The 20,001-nt window shown below is 54.7% G+C and overlaps 1 protein-coding gene across 4 annotated transcripts in view; it reads right to left on the bottom strand.

The window, feature by feature from the left end:
• The window catches only part of Rxra (retinoid X receptor alpha), an 87,413-nt gene extending 78,010 nt beyond the window's left edge, over nt 1–9,403 (bottom strand). The window contains exon 1 of one of the 4 annotated variants that reach the window (XM_087649125.1): nt 9,231–9,403. Coding sequence is in view for 2 of the 4 variants with exons in the window: in XM_087649098.1 (XP_087505224.1) it covers nt 7,748–7,895 (148 nt within the window). In the remaining 2 variants the exon portion in view is untranslated. 4 annotated transcript variants of the gene reach the window in all.
• Between the last annotated feature and the right edge of the window lie 10,598 nt (nt 9,404–20,001).

Below are 20,001 nucleotides of genomic sequence, written 5' to 3'. Positions count from 1 at the left end.
CCTTACTGGGGTGAAGACAGAGCAATGGGGAGCCTTGAAAGGGTCTAGGTAGGGGAGGTCAGAGCCCAGGGACAGAAAGCTGATCCCAACTTAGACTGACAAAGGGTTGACCCACTCATCTCTAGGCCTCAGGCCCTGCCTTTCAGCACCCCTTTCTTGAGAGTAACAACATCTGCTATGCATGTTCCTTACCGTCAGTGTCTTCTCTAATGTCTCCGGTTCCAATCCAGAGCTATGCCCTGCCCTGTCACCAGTGGCTAGCTAAGTACCCATGGTTTCCTGGGTCTTGGAGACATGTCAATCCGATTCCACCAATCTAGAAGAAAAAAGTCAAGGTGCCAGGAGGGAAAGGCCTCCAGCAGCCAAGAGTCCTAGGAAGGTCCAGGCCCAGATGGAGAGAGAGAGAGAGAGAGAGAGAGAGAGAGAGAGAGAGAGAGAGAGAGAGAGAGAGACTGACTTAGGACCACACAGACAGCTGGGCAGAGAGTGCCTTGGCAAGGCAGAATCAGGAGCTCAGGGAGCGGCCTCCCAAAGCAAGAGCAGTTGCAAGATCTCTGAAAGGCCACTCTGTATAGCTACCTGACAAGATGGTATGAAACAGACACCAGGAATCAGAAGGAAGGATGCTCTACCAAGGTCCATGAAGGAGGCCTTCAGTGCAGGGCTCTACCTCTGTCTTCACCTCATGGCCCACCCATGGGGATACTGAGCTGATGGAATGGCTTTTGTTTTTGCTGACATATGCTGCATGGTGCCCAGTGCTGTCTGGGGAACACCTGTCTGGTGAAGCATCTGGACACCAGGCCTCGACTTTCCAAAGAATGGGGTTACATGGTCCTTGCCAGCCTCTCTCCAGAGCACTGGGCATCTTCCAGCCCCAGCAAAGCCAGAGGTCCATCCCATCGGCTCAAGCTGGGCAACTCGTGCTTGGCCCTGCCCTTGGGAAGTCTCGGAAAGAGATACAGGCTTGAAGCTGGCCACCCAGAAGCCACACTGGGTAGCATGCCACTCAGCCAAAGGCCTGGAATCCGATCCTACCGCCCCTGTAGGGGAGCAAGACAGCAGGCGGAGAAGCAACTGGTTTGAAGACAAAACTAAAACCCAGACAGCTTGATGCTACCCTTTCCATGACCTAAGGCAAAAACATAGAGGGCAGTCAGTAGCCAGTGTGGGAAGTCAGCTAGCCAGCAGACAATGGGAGGGGTGGCCATCATGCCGGAGGCCCAGGTAAGCCAGCTAGAGCGTCACTTCAGAGTGCCTGGGCAAACGAAGCACGTTCTGAGCCTGTAAGCAGCTATTCCAGCCACCTGGACTGTCACTGCCTGACCTCTGCCCGGGGCCAGCATGGACACTTAAGCTAAATTGGTCAATTATGGGATACTTAGATCCCTCACGGGGCTTCCCAACCTCCCTGCACTCTGGGCTGCAGCACCAGGAAGCCAGTTGAATCAGTAACCTCATTACAGCCAGCGTACACCCAGTGGCTTTGAACTCTGCAGGGCTTATCCACAGGCACTGCAGGAATTACACACACACACACACACACACACACACACACACACACACACACACACACACAGAGGGAGAAAGAGAAACAGACAGACAGACACAGATAGACAGACAGACAGAAACAAAGCCTAGCCTAGAAACAAAGCCTAGCCTAGAAATAAGGCCTAGCCTAGACCCTGCCTACCGTGTTCCCCTCCTCCTCCCCTCCCCCCCTTTTCCCTCCCACTCAGGATGCTATAGACTCTGCTGACAGCCATCAGCACCAGCCCTGGGCTCCAGGACGCTGTCTGGGAACGTTGGGTCTGGAGGTCCAGGGAATCTAGAGTATGGTCTGGTCTTCATGGAAGATAAGACATTGAGCCTACAGTTCCTACATCCCTAGCCCATCTGAGAGAACATGTCTCTGGAATAGGGCATCATGAAGGACACACTTGAACTTGGGCAAGGAAGACCCTTAGCTACACACACCTAGAGCCTCAATACTGGCCCCTCCTCCGAGAGACCCCAGTGTCCCAATGCCAAGCCCAGAAGTCTGCTCTTCATCCTCAGGGTCTCGACTCTGATCCCACAGAGGAGGTTCCCCCAGGGCCAACCAGGTCCCTAGCACCATCCAAATACACTGGGCCTGTCTGTCCTCCCAGACCAGGGCATAAATTTAGGATCACTAAACTGTTGCCTCTCCGTTCTGGGAGACCCTGACATCACAAGCCCCAGGCCTTGGGATCTATCAGCCAGGGTGTTAAGAGGCTTCCCCAAGATCAGGCCAAAGGCATGCGTGCAAAAGAAAGCAAACTGCAAGAAGGAAGAAAGCTATCCTCTCCTCCAAAGCAGTGCCACTAACCAGGAAAGGAGGAGACTCTACAGGCCAGTCCAGGTCAGCCTAGGCCCCAGGGTCTGTGGGAGCCCCCTCCCCAGCCTAAATACTGCGAGGATGGGCCCAATTGGGTCTCCATAGCCAGCAGGAGACACTCCCCCCTCAGCCCCTCAGCCCGCGCACTGTCTCTAACCCACCTCTGCCTACTCAGAGGGCCTCCACCTAGCAACTCTCATCCAGGCCCGTCCTATGGCCTCTGATCTGGCTACGCTTCTGATGCACCCCCTCCTCTGCCAACCTCACCATGGGCTGAAGGACAAGGAGGCTGTGCCAAGCAGGTGCACCCTAACTACGTGGAGATGGAGGCCACCAGCAGACCTGGAGTCCCCTTAGGAAGAACTCAGCACAATGCTGCTGGGTTTCCAGAGGCCGGGCCACAGTACACATCTGTGTGTGCATACACAGGTAACATGTTCTGGACAGGGATATAACCAAGTCTGTGCGCTGCCCTGGGGACTAGGTGGGGCTGTCTTCCTCTGGTCCCCTGCCACAGGCCCCTATGGGTCTTCCTGCCAGAGAACTTGGTCCTGGCAGGGTGAGGCAGAGCCAAGCCACTGGGTCTTCAAGTAGAAAGTACCACTTGCTGTCCCCCAACCCCAACCTTCCATAGCCTGGTGGAGCCTTGCAACTTGTCCCAGAATCCCAAAAAGCTCTCAGCTAGACAATCAAGGAGCCTCCACTCTCCAGTGACTCTTGAGAAAGGGCGAGCCTCCCAGGGTCAAGGGTCCAGAGCCTTCATATTGAGACCTCAGATCTTCCAGTCAAAAGGCAAAACAGCTACTCAGCCTAGGAGTGGAAGCAGCTCAGGGCTCCTGGAGACTGGACTGGACATGGACCCCACTCTTGTAGGCAGCTTCTTGAGGCGCTGACAGAACAAGACCTGAGCAAGTTCAAGTTTTGGCCCAGCTCAAGATCAGGGCTGGGCCTGTCTGGGAAATCAATTTGCAGAGCAGAGAATCACACAGAGACATGATACTGAAGTGCCAAGGCAAACAGACCCTACCACAGGGTTTCCCATCACTAATCAAGGCTGCCCCTGGGTCAGCCATGAGGTCCTGAATTAAGTGCCAGGTACACAGCAGGCACCCGGTGGATACATATCAGCACCCTCTCCAGGTGGGCAGGTCCTGAACCGGTCAGGAGAGGTAGAAAAGAACAGTGGTTGTGAGAAGCAGCCAGACTCACAGATCCACGTGGTTTAGGAGGCCCTGGGAAGCCCACAGAACTGGCCTGCTGCCTCATGGCGGGGTGGAAGGCAGCACCAGGAAAGTGTCAAGGGGGTGTGTATGTGTCTGTGCACACCCAGGCCGCTCCCCAAACATCCTGGGCCAATTTTATTTAGCTGCTTTCTGCTCCGTTTCACGCTCATTCAGCTGCTGAGCTAGACAATTGCTTTGTAACTCTAGGGTGCAATTTCCCTGTCTGTGAGGCGCTGGGGCACGACTGCTCAGAACATCTCGCACCAGGCTCGGGTGGGTGTGCTCACTCAAAGTCCCTCGCTCCACCAGACTCACTGAGCCTTGGGAAGAGTCATGAAGCAGTTGGGGTCTGTCCAGGGAGCCTAGCAGGGAAGAGGAAACTGAGGCAGGGACACCAGGGCGAGGGTTGCAGCTGTGTTGCCTTGATACCCAATTATCACCTCTATCCCCATACCCAATGGCATCGGGATTCTCAGGATGGTTCTGTCTCAACACTGGTGACCCGCCCCTATCCTGAGGCAGGGAACCAGAAAGGACCTGGATACAGGCCTCACCTTGGGAAAGAGGGACTCACACCCCACAAAAAGAGCTCAATGCACTCCCAACAGGCCTAAAACAAAACAGGCTACATGTCCAACAGCTTTTAAAAACAAGGAATGTGCCCATTTTACAGATGCAGATGGCTGAGAGGACCATCTGCACCTGTCCTTCGGGGTCCTCTGTGGCTATGAGGGAGAATATGGCCGTGGAAGAGAGTCTGAATAAAAAGAAGGAACAGAGAAGGGACCATTATACCTTATAACAAGGGCACACTGCAGGCCCATGCGCAGGAGGACCGTTCATCACCACCAACCCTTCCCCAACACTGAAGCAGCCTATTTTAAAAGCACTGGGGGCTGATGAGATGGCTTAGTGGGTAAGGTGCGTGCTATCAAGGACTGAGTTCAATCCCCAAAACATACGTGGTGGTGAAAGGAAAGAAGCAACTCCCAAAAGTTGTCCTCTAACCTCCATACAAATGCCAGGGCACATGTGTCTGCATGCACACACACACACACACACACACACACACACACACACACACACGCACGCACGCACGCACGCACGCACGCACGCACGCAGGCACGCACGCACGCACTCACGCACGCACGCACGCACAAATGTAATTTGTTTTTAAAACATTGGGACAAGGTCTGGAAGGTGATTCCCCAAACAGATACACTCCCAGCCACAATCCAGATACTTATACTCTTGAGAACCAGGGCTCCTGCCTTCATCCCTGGCCGAGCTGATAGTAGTTCCCATGAAAATCCAGCAGCCAATCTGATACCTCAAGGCCGTGCCCAGCCCACAAGCTTTAGGCCTAAGGAGAAGGGAAGGAAGGCAGGTCTTGGCTCGTCCTGGCCCTAGGCCATCTACAAGGTTCCAGGTCTACGTCTTAAGACAGCTGAGCCAGGTCTACCATTTTCCTCAGAGCCAGGGCTCACTCACCATGGAGCCCCTGGCCTGAACATGCACACAGTGAGACCCGATTCCACTAGAAATAGAAAGTTCCAGGTGGCCTCACTGACTGGTGGGCCCGAGGCTCTCTCATAACACCTTCTATGCAGTTTGATTCCGTCCACACACATGGATACCGTAGTTCCTATGGCCAGACACAGGCCTGAGAACCCCTATGGTGTCCGCAGAGTGACAACCCCTCTGGAATACTCCCTTTCCTATCCTAGAGGATGACGTAGAGGTCCCCACTCACACTCAACCTCCAGAACAGGTGCAGCATGGACAGTATGAGGAGACACTAGCAAGGAAATCAGAAGGGCCTCCCAGAGGAGGTGCACCCAGTCCCAGCCCTGAAGGACGTGCACAGCTGGAAGAGCTGCCTGGGCTCTAGCAGACTTAGGAGCCGGCCCACAGCAGCTGCCCCACGTGATCAAGCTGCAGGCTCGACTCTGCACCCCACACACCCCGCAGACTCGGAGCAGTGCAGACCTGGCTTGTGTGTAAAGCTCCCCACCCTCAGCGATTCCTTCCTGTGGGCCTAGCTCTCTGAGCCCACATCTGAGACAAACGCTTGTGCCCAGCACACCAGTCTGTGCCAGCCCAAAGAAGACTACAGCCAGGCAAGGCCGCTACCACAGTCAGACCACCATCAGGGGGACACTTCCTCGGTCAACAACAGAGTCTCCTCCAGAGTTTCCCAAAAGAAATGCCCAAATCAGTAGGCAGCCGGGGGCCTAAACATAAGTGCCTAGTCAGGCCCAAGCTGGACTCCAAGCCCAGCCTCCTGAGAGTCATGTGACCCTGTTATTTCGGGACTCCCGGAATGTGCTCTATTTTGGGTCACAAGGGTTCTGGTGTTACTAAAAGCCCCCTCAGGCAGGCCCCAAGCTCACCAGGTCCCCAAGTACCACACAAGAGGGTAGTTGGAGGTCTAGAGCCCTGCTTCTGGAAACCTGTTACCCTCACAAGCAAATGGGCCACTAACAGCTGAGAGGGTCAGTGCAGGCTTGAGACCTTTGGACTCTGCAGGCTCAGCCTTGCAGTCCCACCATTCAGGCTGAGGCCAGCCCTTACCCCTGCTCCCTGACTGGGGAGTAGGTCCAGGAAACAGGGGCTGCCTGGAGCAAATTCCTCAACCTCCCTTTCTTCCCAGATCTGTCCCATGCAGATCAGCTCAGTTGACAGAAGCTTGGAGGCTATCTGGACCACCAAACCCACATAGTGCATACTAGAAAGAGCCTTCCTCAGTCCTGGACCCCAAAAGTGGCAAGGTAGTGAAAAAGGAACGGTCAAACTTTCCTAGACACTTCGAATCAGACCCAAGCAGTCAGTGGGGACCCTGGATGAGCCAGATCCTCTGACACTCAGCCCCCAGGAGGGATTAGGCTGTGTTGACAAAAGGGCTTAGGCAAGTAGCCGCTTAAATGGACCTTCAACTGCACTGGACTTCAGAGCGAGTCACAAGCTTAGTAAAAAATAAAACGTAATCAGAGTCCAGGACTCAGCCCTCAGCCCTGGGGCATGGGCTGCCTGGGAGGCCACAAGCTGGTCCTGAGAGCCACCACTCTGTGAAGCCAAGACAGCAGCTCCGAAACACAACTCCTCTTCAAGGAGACTCCAGCCCAGCCACGCTGCAACCTCGTTCCCAGTTCTGTATGTGTCAATTTTGAGATTGGGCTCTGTCTCTCCTGGGGTGCTGTTCCCACCTCAAGACCTAGTCAAAGTATTGCCAGGTCCTAGTGAGTCCCAGGCCAGAGAGCAAAGCATTCCTGTACTGCAGAACCCAACTCTGTGCACATGAAGACTTGGGTGGAGGAGAGAGACATCTCAGGAGCCCCACCACACACACACACACACACACACACACACACACACACACACACACACACACCAGGCCCCACAGCAACAAAAGCTTTCTTGTCGGCTGACTTTGGCAGGGGGTTCCAATGCCAAATTCACCATTTGTACTCTCTAAGTGAGGCCTTTCCCAGTCAGTTTCTCAACTGCAGCATGGACAGGAGTTTACAGCCTGGGAGCTAAACCCCCACGCTCAGGTGTGCCGCCACCGCCACCGTCCCCATCACTACTTATGAGGATGAAGAGTCTGAAGCTTTGACAGGCTCCTGGCACTACCCGGGTCACTCTGCAGCAGACCTGTCTGTGCGACCTCCCCAAATCACCAAAAGTCCTGGCAGACTCGCTGGGTTCTGATCACCCGTCATCGTAAACAAAATGCACCCCCAAACCTCATAGGGGGTGGGCAGGCAGAGAGGCAATGATCATCATGGAGCTTCGTCCATAATCAGCTGTCCTGATTTCCATTCAGCACAAATTCTTCACTAGCCTGACAGCCTGGCTGCCGTCCTCACCACCAAATTAATATCTTTCCCGGAGCTCATTTATAAAGTCTCCCTACCCTGCTTCCCTCTGGCTCCCAAAACCCCAGGGAGAGCAATGACCCTGCTTGGTTCTACTCCTAGAGTTGGCAAGCTGTTTGGGGTTGGGTGCTGCTGGCGGGAGGGTTGCAGGACAAGAAAACGATCCTTCTGCCGATGGGCTGTCTTCCCCTAAATACTGAGAAGAACAACTAGGGGTGCCAGAGCGTGGGGCCCCAGTTCTGGGTTTAATGCTCCTGATCAGAGACCCCCTGAGTGACCCTGCCCACCTAGGTTTGGTCTGCTGTCGGAGAACGGCAAGATCGCAGACTCCGTCCTGGGCAACGAGACTGCCAGGGGCCAGCGGCCTTCTCCAAGCGGCAGCCCGACGAGCTGGGAAGAGCAGTGGCCTCCCGGAGCCCAGCGCGTCGTCCCCATCCCAATGCCAGGGAGGCCCAGAGCCCTCCAGCAAGCGCAGAAGTTGCTCCTCCGGCGTGGCCGGATTCCCGGGCAGCTGGGGCTGGGCGCCCCGGGGGTCCGCGGAAGCGCGAGGCTCAGCGTGAGGGACCCTCTCCACGTCCCGAGCGAACCTGCGCTCGCGCCAGCCCCGCCGCCCACTCCTGCTCCTCGGCAAGTCAGAGGCCCGGCGTCCTCGCCCTCTCCCGCCGCGCGCCCGGGCCCAGGAAAAGTTGCCCTGTGCCCACTCGCCTCCCCAAGCCCGGCGCGCTAACTCTCGGTACCGCCACGGCGCGGGGCCAATGGGCCCGGCCGGACCCCCCGCGCGCGTTGCGCACGCGCCCCCGCCCCGCCAGCCCCGGCCCCCTCCCTCGCCCGCGCCGCCGCGGCCGGCACTCACCGAGCGGCAGGAAATGTTTGGTGTCCATGTCTGCTACTAACTCATGCCCAGCCGGCGGCGGAGCAGCAGGGCGGCAGCGCGGCGGCCCCCGGCGCGGCCCGCCCGGGGCCCGGGCGGCGGGGAGCCGGCGGCGGCAGCGGCGGCGGCGGCGCGCGGAGGCCGCGGCGCGGCGAGTTGTTGCAAAAGTCGCCCAACAATGTAAACTACTTGTGCCTGCGCGCGCCCAGCGCGCGCACCCGCCGCCCGCGCCTCCGCCGCGCGCCCGCGACCCGCTCCGGCCCGGCCTGCAGCGGGGGGAGCGGCGGGGGGCCCGCGACGGGCGCGGACTCAGCGCAGCGCCGCCGCCGCCACTCGCCCCGCCCGCAACCGGTGCGCGCCCCGCCCGCCGCCGCCGCCGCCGCCACCCCGCGCTCGCAGCCCGGCCCCGAGTTGTGAGCGCCCTGCAAACTTGCAAGTTTGCGACTGCCAAGGGTTCCCGGGAGCCGTGGGGTGGCGGCGTGGGAGGTGGGCGGGGCGGCGGGGTGAAGCAGCCTTCCCTCTTCGGCTGCCCAAAAACCCGGCGGCCCGCGGTGGTGGAGAAGGAGGAGAGCCGGGCCCGGAGGAGAGCCCCGCGGCCGGGCCATTGTCTGCACGGACACACAAAGAGGCCGGCCGTAGCCGCGCGAGGACCCTGGTCCTTCAGAGCTCCCTGCAGGAGAGTCGAGGCCCTGAGCACCCCGGTGGACACATGGGGAAACTGAGGCCAGGGAGGGGCGGTGAGCCAGAGGCAAGAAGCTGAGCAGGGAGTTGCTGCCCTTTGGACACTCCAGTCCCCTCCCACCTAACACGCGAGAGGCCCAAAGAGGTCCCTGGTGTCTGACCGCAGGCCAGACAGGCGGGGGAGGGGAGGTGCGGGGGGGTCTTCTCGGGATACCCACGTTAACTCGACGGCTCCCACCCTCCTCCGATGCGCGGGGCTCGCTCCAAGGCGCAGCTACCCGCTTCGGACATCGCCCGTGACCCTAGGCTATTTTTATACCTTGGGCAGCTCTCTGCCCTGACTTAAATTCATGATTTGTTTGTTTAAAAACGAAAGGAAGCACTCCTACCCAGGGAGAGCCTGGGCCTCCTCCGCAACCCGCCCGCCGACTTGGGCAGCTGGAATTCGGATTTGGGTGTGAGCTACCTGAGTGGAGCCAAGCCAGCCTCCCTAAGCGCAATGTTCCCCCTGTGCCAAGCCAGGCAACCGGCAGTCCCGCCTCCCTCCACTCCCAGCTGGGGCTTGCCAGACCAAAATCCAGCGTGGAGGCCCTAGCAGAGGGGTTTACCAAAGTCTACAGGCTGCACAGAGTGGGGGGCTGCCCAAAGAGTCCCCTCAAGACAAAAAAGAAAGCCCTGCGTGGGTGCACTACCGCCACCCTCCAGGACTGCACGTTTTCTCGGTAAAGAGAAATCGTTGTGGGACTCTCTTAAAGATGCTCCCAGAAAAACCATAGACCTGTCTCAAAAGAAGGCCATCTCTGGGCCTCCTATGGGGTCTGGGAAACAAAACGGAGGGGGGAGACTAATGCCCTGGATTGTGCTACAAATCAGGCTCCTTTCCCAGGCCTGGCCCATCAACTGGGCGGTTCCTTAGTGTGGCGCGCAACTTGGGGTGCTTCTAGTAGCGCCTGCATCAGACAGCACAGCTCCATTGGACCCACTGACCATGGGGGGAAGTCCCCAAGATTCCTTCCTTGACAAGAAGAATCCTCTTGATAATCCCTGGCAGGCAGTGAGTGGGCAGAACTAACTCCCTGTGTCAACAGCAAGGCCAGAGAGCAGCTAGGATAGTAGAAGCCTTACCTGAGGAGGTGTAATCACAGTAGAGCTGAGACCTGTTCTTCAAACTCCGGGCCAGCCTCGCCAGGGCCACACGTGATGGCCAACAATAAAGGACCACCCTTCTACCCTGGCCAGTGAAATCTGGAGGCTGCGGACAGCCTGCCCACACTAAGTTTCAGAACAGAAAGGATGAGGAAAGGCCTCTGGGGGTGCATAGAGAAACTTCAATGATCCCTGTTCTCCAGTATTGTGGGCCATTCATTCTATCGATAAACATCAGCGGGGTCTACTGAAGGCTTGACCCTGGGTTCTCCTCGGAAGGGATGGGCAAGACGGGCAAGGCAAGAGCACAACCCAGCTCTGTCTCGCAACTCTTCAGTGGCCCGAGCCAGGCCACTCCGCTTTTGCCCTCACTTCCCTGACATGTAAAATGCAGACAGTTCCATCCTCCATCCTGGATCACTGAAACGACTAACCAGGCAATATAGAGACTGTTTGGCCAAGAGGAGGCTCACCAGGCAGTAGATACCTTGTCAAAGACAGGGAAGAGTCACAGACAAGAGTGGCTATGCTATGGCTGCCGAAGCCATAGTTCAGGACAAAGCAGTACAGGCCAAACCAAAGCACCATCAACAGGGACAGAAGGGGCAAGGCCCAGCCGGCCAGGGACTCCAGTGACTTCCTCATGGCTGGTCCTTTGAGCTGTGCCATGAAGAAAGGACGAGTCCATCCCTTCGGGTCAGGATGACACACCCAGGTGGAAGGGCTGGCTTGGCCATGGCCTAGAGGTGGGAAGGAGCAGTAAGCCGGCCTGGCCATCACCAAAACTGGCAACGACATCTGAGGTCACCCCAGAGGGTAGGCATCTTGATTTGCTGGTACTCAGCACCCTCCCCATCTGAACCCCACTCCTGCCCTCACCTCACCGTTTAGTAAGTGCTGGGAGACAGAGAGGCCTACCTAGGTTTCCACATGGGGACTTTAGTTGGGGACAAAGATGGTTTCCAGAGGTAGCACCTGCTCCTAAGAAGCCTGGCCTCTGTAGGATATAGGTGGACAGTGGCAAACACAATGGTCTAGGCCCTGCCAATCCAGATCAGTCTCACATCCAACAGCCTGAACATCTCTGAGCCTTGTCCCTAATACAGGACAGGGACACGGGTATCCAGGAAAGAACAGGTAGGGTGCTAGTGGAGGGCCTGGCCTCAAACCCCCAATTTGGGGATGGAAACACAACCAGGCTGCCTGTTATTTCTGCGCCACTATATTCAGACCCCCCCCCATCTTGAGCTCTTTGGTGTAACTGAACCCACACAAAACTGCCCAAGGCAGGGGTTGTCCCCGAGGGTCAAGCCCAGGCTGACCATAGGAAAGCCACCTGGCCTTTGTGCCATATGCTCAAGCAGCCAAAAACCTCTATGCTAACATCCACTGCTCATGCCTACAATCTGAGAGCCATCTGTTTTGGTTGGGTTTACTTTGTGTTTTGTTTTGTTACTCTCTGAAGGATGCTTTTTAAGGTATCTCAGCCCTTTTCTCATACTGCCTCCACTCAGCCTTGTAAACAGCCCAAGAATCACCTAGTGAATGGGGTTTTTAAAGGTTAGTGTTGCTAGGCACCCTGAGGCTACATCAGACAGATACCTGGGACCCAATTCACCCTGGGACTCAAAGGGAGTGGGCAGTCCCCATCCCACTCTCAGTGGAATATTCTTGATCAGTTGAGATCCTGAACTAGTGGTAGCTAGCAAGGGGGGCTGGAGTGCTGAGGCCTCCACAAGGTGAACTGGAGCTTAGGTTCTGCCAGGCCTACTTCCGAACTCCAGTACCCTAACCCTTGGTCACCTCCCCTGTGGCTCAGTTTGGAGTGACAGTGAGCCGAGCTAGGTGATGGTAGACAAAGGTCAGAGAGGCAAGGTGACATGGAGCTGTGACTAGCGCAAGGGTCCAGGCTCATCCCCATCTCCATACCTGTCTCTCTAGAGGATAAGGGAGAACACTGTGGCCCTTGTTGGACTCCCAACTATCCTGATTGGTGGCCACGAAGGACAGTGGTACCTCTGGATCAGGGCCTTGGGGAGGGGGGATATCTTCAGTCCTAGAGAAATCCTTATGTCTGTTGTCAGTGGTAGAGAAGCACAGAGAGAAACAGATAGGGAATGCTTACAATCAGGACCTCTGTGGAGAGGGATCAGGATTAGCAGGGTCAATACCCTGTGAGCTGCAGGAGCCTCCAGAGAATCCAAATCCAAAGCCAAGTTAAGCAGTTCCAGGGGCGCTGTGGAAAAATGGAGGGACAAGAGCAAATTGGAGTCCCGAGAAGAAGATACTTGTGTTTCCACATGCCAGGTCTGTAGCCCATATCTCCTCTAGTGCGTTCTCAGCAGAGTAAGACCCTCCTCCCTATCCCATTGGTAGAACGAACATTGATTGAGGCTGGGGTCCAGCACCATGGGTACCAGCCAGTCGTCAGATTTCCCACAAAGCCCCCAGAAGACTACCAGCCTCACACACCTACAGCCAGGGAGCCACCGCACAGGGCGGGGGTCCGAAAGACAGGGCAGAAGATGGCAGGTTAAACTGGAGACCAGAGAGAAAGGACAGCTGACAGAGTTAGAAAACGGGGAAGTACCAGGAGCAGGAGGAGGCCCAAACCACTAACCCTACTGTAGCCCTTTGATGAACAGCCTCTGTGAACCTCATCCTCTTCCTCTGGAAGATAGGAGGACAGCATCGGTGGGTCACAGAGGACGTTTGGGCTGGCCATGAGATGATGACCAGTAAATGAACACATCCCAGAGCTGAGAACACCAAGGGAGACTCTCAGCGTGGGACAGGATCCCAATCTCACCTGCCCGTAGGCAGCACACTCTTCGCGCATCCAGCACCCTGCCCCTCTCCACACGTAGACCATCAAGCGAGGAGATAATGCGTTTTATCGGGGCATTTATCATCGACAATTGCTCCATAAATTTCCTGTTCACATACATATACATACCAACTGGATAAATATTCAGAGGAAGCCTCCCTACCCAATCCCCTGATGTCGCCAACTTGCCCCCATAAAGATAACGGGAAATGATTCATAATATTTATTTGACAGACATGATATGAACTGTAATAGTCTGTTGGGATTAAAAATATCCGTCTGTCTCTGTCACCCACCAATGTGGTTTAAATATTATGTATGTGGCCACTGCGGCAGCAGGAGAGGCAGGAGGTTATTGATAGCGCCGTAAAGAGGCGTCACTTTTGCATTGAAGGATGGGTAAAGTAACCCTAGGATTTGCTGGGTGCTCCTCCTCCTCTGGGCTTGCAGCAGGAGAAACTGTACTTAAAGTGCTGCTCTCTCTCGCCCGCCCAGCCCTCCAGCCAACGAGTGAGGCAAAGACACACCCCAGCACACATCATCCAGCCGGCACTGGCTCACATGGCCCAGGAGAGGAGTCCTGGCCAGGCTCCAGGCTGCAGCTCAGCCTGGGGAGGCTGCCATCCCCTCTGGAGGTCTGGGACCAACTGCAGGCCTTTGGGATAAAGACCCCCAAAGGCCCACGGTCTACCTCCTACTGGTCAGGTTGTTGCCAACCTCTGCCCAGCACAGAGCAGGCAGCACTCCTGCCCCCACCCGGCTCACCCAGCTTTATCCCTCTTTCTAGTTCCCTTTGCCCTGGGAATGAAGTCCAGTCTCCTAGCAAAACTTACCGGGCCTGCCCTCTCCCTCCCTCCTTCCCTCCCTCCCTCCCTGAGTCAGCTTCCTCCTGCACACCAGCCCTACCCACAGCCACCCCTCCTAGGACTAGCTGAGGAAGGATGGCTGCCCCACACCTCAGCTACACTGGCCACTCCACATTTTATCTGAAGGCCCAACTTCAATGTGGCACTGACAACAGTCTACGGGCCCCACACACTTGCCAGTATACCCACACCTGTGCACACACACACACACACACACACACACACACACACACACGTCTATCTTTTTAACTCACTGGGGGCAGGCTTCTATCCACAGCTCTCCATGTCCCTACCGGATAACATGCCAGCCCTCGGAAGGTTCCTGGAGGGACACAGGGTCATTGTTTTGAAGTGGCCTGAGGCAGGCATTTTCAATTCCTATTTATATCACAGTCCTCCTCCACTTAGACCCCACTCCCCCCTAAAAGAATTTCCACCCTAGAACCTCAGTTTATCAGTACGGTAGTGCGCCTCCCACCCCTACCCCCTCACGCATGCAACACGCACACAACCCCTTGCCTCAAGATCTAGGTCCCTCTGAGACAAAGACTCATTTACTCATGAAAACATTAGGGGTTTGCTTTGGAGAGCAGCCAATGGTCCGAAACTGAGACAATTTCTGTGAGGGGGTGGCTTTACCCTCATCCTACCTCACCCTGGGTACCCCCAGTCCAGCCCCCCACATCTTGAGTCCCAGAAGACAAGACAGCCACAATTCCTGGAGGAGCCCAGTTCCTAAGCTGATGAATTACTAGCTCATGGCGACAATTGGCCTTTGTTTGTCCCTCTAATAAGGGTCTGCTTCCCCCAAAAGAGCCTCTTCTGAACTGAGACACAGGGAGGGGCTGTCCTGGAAATGGGGTCACCCAGAGGAGCCTAAACAGATGCCTGCAGCCAGTGGGCCTGAGGCTTAGCTTCAGGCCTCAGAGCCACCCTGAAACAAGGGAAACCCTGGCACGTCTATACCCAAAGACAGGCCTATGCCACCCACAGCATCACCGGGAAGCTGAGAGTCAGCATTTGTCTTAAACCAAACATGTTGTCTTTTGTTGGGTCTGATCACCTAGGGCACCTCACTTCCTGCTTTGAAGCACTCACATGGGTGCAGGCCTCCCATGAAGTCCCTATACTCAATACATACTCAAGGCTTAAAGGTTCCCAGTGTCCTAAATTGGGTCTTCCCTTGGACAGGACGCCTCTAGGCTTCAGGAGCTCTTCTGCTTCCTCCACAGTCTGCTAGAACCATGCCCCCAGGGTAATGGAAGCCCAGAAAAGGAAAAGAGAGATATAGGAGGGAAACTGCCTTGGGTCTGTGGGCTGTGCAAGGGCTCAGAAACCAACCCTTTTTGTGAATGTCTTTAGTGTGGAAAACAGGAATTAGGTAGAAGGTTCACACTCTAGTTGAAGCTACCTGGGGAGCTCAGACATTGGCTCTGAGCCACCTGACAGATAGCCCGGTAGTAACAGATCTAGACAGAATCCTAAAATCCCAGCTTCTTGTCTCATGGCGTTAGCGACCGGCAGGCTATGGACATTCAAGAAGGGAAGTCATGGCTCCAGTTGCATCTTCCACAACAGGAGAAGGGAAAGAGACCAGCTTTGCCTGTTCTGCATATCCTGGCGGTCGGCTCTCCCCACCTGGCCGTGCACTATTGCTTGGAAGTTTGTAATCATTGTTTAGCTTTTGAGACAGTAGGGACGCTGAGTTTTGTTGTTGTTACTGCTGTTTTCCAAGTGTCTATGTCACTGTTCTTTTGTTGTGAAGAGACACCGTGACCAAAGAAAGCATTTGATTGGGGAGCTGCACATAGTTTCAGACGGTTAGTTCGTTATAATCACATAGGAGGCATGGCGGGAACATGGTGGACCTCATGGCACTGGAGCAGTAGCTGAGACTTCCATCCTGATATGGAGGGAGAGAGAGAGGGAGAGGGAGGAGGGGGAAGGGAAGGGGGAAAGGGAGAAGGAGAGGGGAAAGGGGAAGGGAAGGGGGAGGGAAGGGGAAGGGAAGGGGAGAGAGACCGAGACTGGGCTTGGCATTAACTTTTGCAACCTTAAAACCCACCCTTAACACACTTCCTCCAACAAGGCCACACCTATTCCAACAAGGCCACACTCCCTAATCCTTCTCAAATCATGCCACTCCCTAGTGACTAAGCATTTAAATATATGAACCTATAGGGGTCCACTCTTATTCAAAGCACCACACCAAGTAAATCACATGCCAAATCCAGTCGCAGTGGAGAAGTGTTGGGATCCTAGCTCTATGGGGCTCAGGGTCAGGCCTCTCCGAGCATGTACCCCTCTTCTCCTGCCCAGTCATGTTTCAGACATCAGTGCCCACCTCGAGTAGGACTGACCATGTAGCGCTCTTTCCATAAAATGATGTAATGTCTCAACCTGGCCTGAGCAATATGTTCTACACATGGTATGGTATGGGCGGCGGGATCCTGTTCAGGATGGGGAGTCTTTCTATGGTGGAAGGGCTGGCTGTTTCATGAAAGGAAAACTTTGCTGGCATTGGGCCACCTCTAGACCATGTGTCTGGAAGCTTCAAGATCACTCTAGTGATGGTACTCTTGCTCCAGACCTCAAGGCACCATGGTAGCCAGACAATGCAGGTCCATATGAGCTGAATCTGTCTACAGCCTTTCAGGGTTGTGCGAGGGGGGCCTCCCCACAGCTTGTTTGGCCTCTGGTCTCCACATTTAAGAAGCTCAGTGATGGGAAAGCCAAGGGGCCCAAGTGCCTCCTTGCAGGTCTGGGAAACCACTGAGAGATGCTGAATGGTTAGGAAAAGCACAGGCTCCTCCTGTCAGGTAGCTACAAAGAGAACCGCAGAGAGGTAAACTCTGCTTTACCACACAGAGTCACAGCTCATGTTAGATGCGTGGATGGTGGGATTCCCAACCCTCAGTGTACACTGCGAAGTCTGGAAAGAAATGCACCCACCCTGCTCACAGATGATGGTGGGACTATACAGAAAGCCTGAGTTTACACAGCCTCCTCTGCACTTTTTCTCATCTTCCTTCCCCAATGGATTTTATTACTTTCATAATCAGATATAGTCTCGACCACCACCCCCAAGTCTAGGATAAGATTCTGCAGGACAACACCCTACCGCACTTCAGCTACATTGTCCTAACCCCATGTCACCCATGTAACATCCAGAAGCAGTGTACAACCACACACACACACACACACACACACACACACACACACACACACACACGACATGTTCCTCTCTTGAAAAGCACCCCCAGCACCTCAGGCCTTCCTCAGGCCTGGTTAGTCCTCCCCAGGAGTCAGCTCCCCTCCATCAGGAGTCTGTAGAAACCAGTATCTTCCTTGTACCATAAGAAAGTGTTCCTCCTTCCCTCTCTCTGCAACGGGAGATTTATCTGATCTGCCCACCCTGTCACTGGGCCAGGCAAGATTAATAATGCACTTAATTTCACAAGCACAGAAGGTTGCATCTAAATGGCCAAAATATTTGGAGCACAGCATGACAAGTGAGCTCATTTCAGTGGTTTTAAAAGCTGACGCAGACATGGCTTGGCTTGGTTCACAGTTGTCTCGTGCCAGCACAAGTGAATAGCTGGCACCTCCAGGAGGCTCGGGACCCCAGAACTCCAGATTACAGCAGTGCAAACCAACACCTTTAATACTGGTGCACTGGACCCAAGGATGTCATACTCTAACACTTCAAATCTGAGTAACCCAGACTTTAATACCCCCAAACTAGCACTTTAACCCTAACGTGTTAGACCCAAGAACTCCAGTTGCCAGCACCTCTTAACACAGCACCTCAGACCTGAAAACTCTCAATCCCACAGTCCTAGACTCAGGCAGTATGAACCCCAGCACTTCAGATGTCTGCACCCTACACTCGGTACCCCCAAGCCCAGCACTCCACAAATGCTTCCCAAAAAAGTGTGGAGGGTCAAGGGTACGTGCAGCAAGGAATGGCCACTGTAGGACACACCCAGCTGACATACTGGTTTTGGACACATGTTCTGTGGACCAGGTCCTGTCCAGGACAGGTAAGAAGCCTAACACACAAGGGGATGAGGGGAAAATAACACCCAAGGGGGACTCCAGGTCCTCCTGCCCAAGAAAGACTTAAGACACCCCACAAGCTCCAGGGCCTTTTGAAGTCTGATCTTTCTCACCCTCCAATTTTACACATAGAAACTGAGGCCCAAAGGAGACGGGACCCTCCCAAGGCTGTCCAAGGAGTAGAGCCCTGCTCAGCCCTGGCAACCCCAGCTGTCACCCCTCCCTTGGGCTGCCCTCTCTTGTTGCTGCCCCCCAGGAAGTCTTGGAGCTGCTTTGTCTGGAGCTACTGGACGTGTGCCCTCTGGAGACAAAGCACTAACAGGATTTGTGGCTCTGCCATTTCTGTGATTATCCTTCTGAGGCTGAAGAGGAATTAGCACTGACCTCAGGCCCCTGCACCACTCTTGGGCATTTTTCCCTCTCAGTGAGCCTTCCTCAGGACTAAGCTGCACACCCAACATAAAGCGAGGGTTTGTCAAGTTTTCCTGAGAGCTCCCCAGCCTTCTGTCCCATTACCACCAAGTCCAATCTGACAAGGGCAGTGAGAGCCGGGCTTTCCTGATGCTCTGTGGTTAAATCCCAAACCCTGTGGCTACAAGACCAAGGTCAGCATCTTAGGGCTCAGACCCTTCCCTCCACCATACAGCAGATGGCGGAGGCTTTTGTGAAGGCTGTCATCCCCCTGGAGAGGCAGTCTCAGAGAGGCTTGTTGGTTCTGAAGAGTGTGGGGAGACCTTTGGGCACATTCCCAAGAATAACCGAGTCTAATATCTCATGTAAATGGACTTCTCATGGATGACATTGGCTTTTCTTGGTCTCCTTCTAAAAAGTACCCACAGTGCTATAACTGTCCCCAGGGCTTATCTGGGGACACTGAAAAGTCCTAGGCAGGTGTCTAGGTTGTCACTATTTCAGGGGCTTTCTGGTTGTCCCCTAACTGGTCCTTATGTCTGGATCCCCATTCCAGGTTAGATCGAGGTTTGAGGCTCAGACTGTAAGGACTGATGGGCCAGGATTCTACCACCTCTTGCCTGAATTCCTGCCTCAGTTTCCTCTCTGGTGCAGTAGCCTTTATAACAGACAAGAGACATAGCACAGTGTCTATTATAAGCAAATAAGATACAGTTTGGGGGGGTGGGCTGGAGAGATGGCTCAGCGGTTAAGAGCACCCGACTACTCTTCCAGAGGTCCTGAGTTCAATTCCCAGCAACCACGTGGTGGCTCACAACCATCTGTAAAGAGATTCGATGCCCTCTTCTGGTGTGTCTGAAGACAGCTACAGTGTACTTATATATAATAAATGAATAAATCTTTAAAAAAAAAAGATACAGTTTGGGTTGTATTTTATTTTGTTTCTGAAGTGCCGGGCACTGAACCTAGTCTTTCATGCTTGCTAGGCCTCTACTGCTGAGCCACATCCCCAAACAACGTTTTTACTTTAAAAGACAATATGGAGTCTGGCTGAGAGAAGGAAAGGAAACACTCCAAAGCTCAGGCAATTCCTTTTGCGTGACCAAGGAAGGCGGCAACGCATCCAGTCCTGATAGGTGGCCTCCTTGGCCCCCACCCTTTAGGGCCTCATGAGTAAGTGATGCCCCTTTGACAGAAAAAGAGACAGCTGTGTCCCCTCCCCAGGTGGTACCTCCAGCTAGAGCAAGAGAGACTCAGGCTGTATCCACATCCATATCAGTCAGAAGTCGATGATGCAGATAACCAACAGAAGTCACTGAGAAAGTCCACACTCTCACAGCAGTGAAGCCTGTGTTGTGTTGGCCTTTGAGCTCCAAGCCTGAGCAAGATTCATTGTGCCTGTCCATTACTTTCTGTCCTTTATCCCATTGGAGTAATAAAACCTACATAGAGGTTGGAGTGACAAGAGAACAACAGTGTGAGTAGCTTGTGCTTTATTACGGTCATCGGGCCTCAGCCCAGAGAAGAGGCGAGATAAAGGTTCAGCTGTGCATAGAACGAGATAGTGGCACCCAGACGGCAGCTTACATCTGAGGAAGCCAGCACCTGAAGAACACGGGCTGGCACATGATGGGTTGGACCAGAGGCCTGGACCAGTGACATAGGAGTTCAGCAGGACAG

This window comes from Rattus norvegicus, chromosome 3 (genome assembly GCF_021556685.1).
Source record: "Rattus norvegicus strain SHRSP/BbbUtx chromosome 3, alternate assembly SHRSP_T2T, whole genome shotgun sequence".
NCBI classification, from domain to species: Eukaryota; Metazoa; Chordata; class Mammalia; order Rodentia; family Muridae; genus Rattus; species Rattus norvegicus.
Note: the sequence above shows the minus strand (reverse complement) of the source record. Positions and strands in the feature narration are given on the sequence as shown.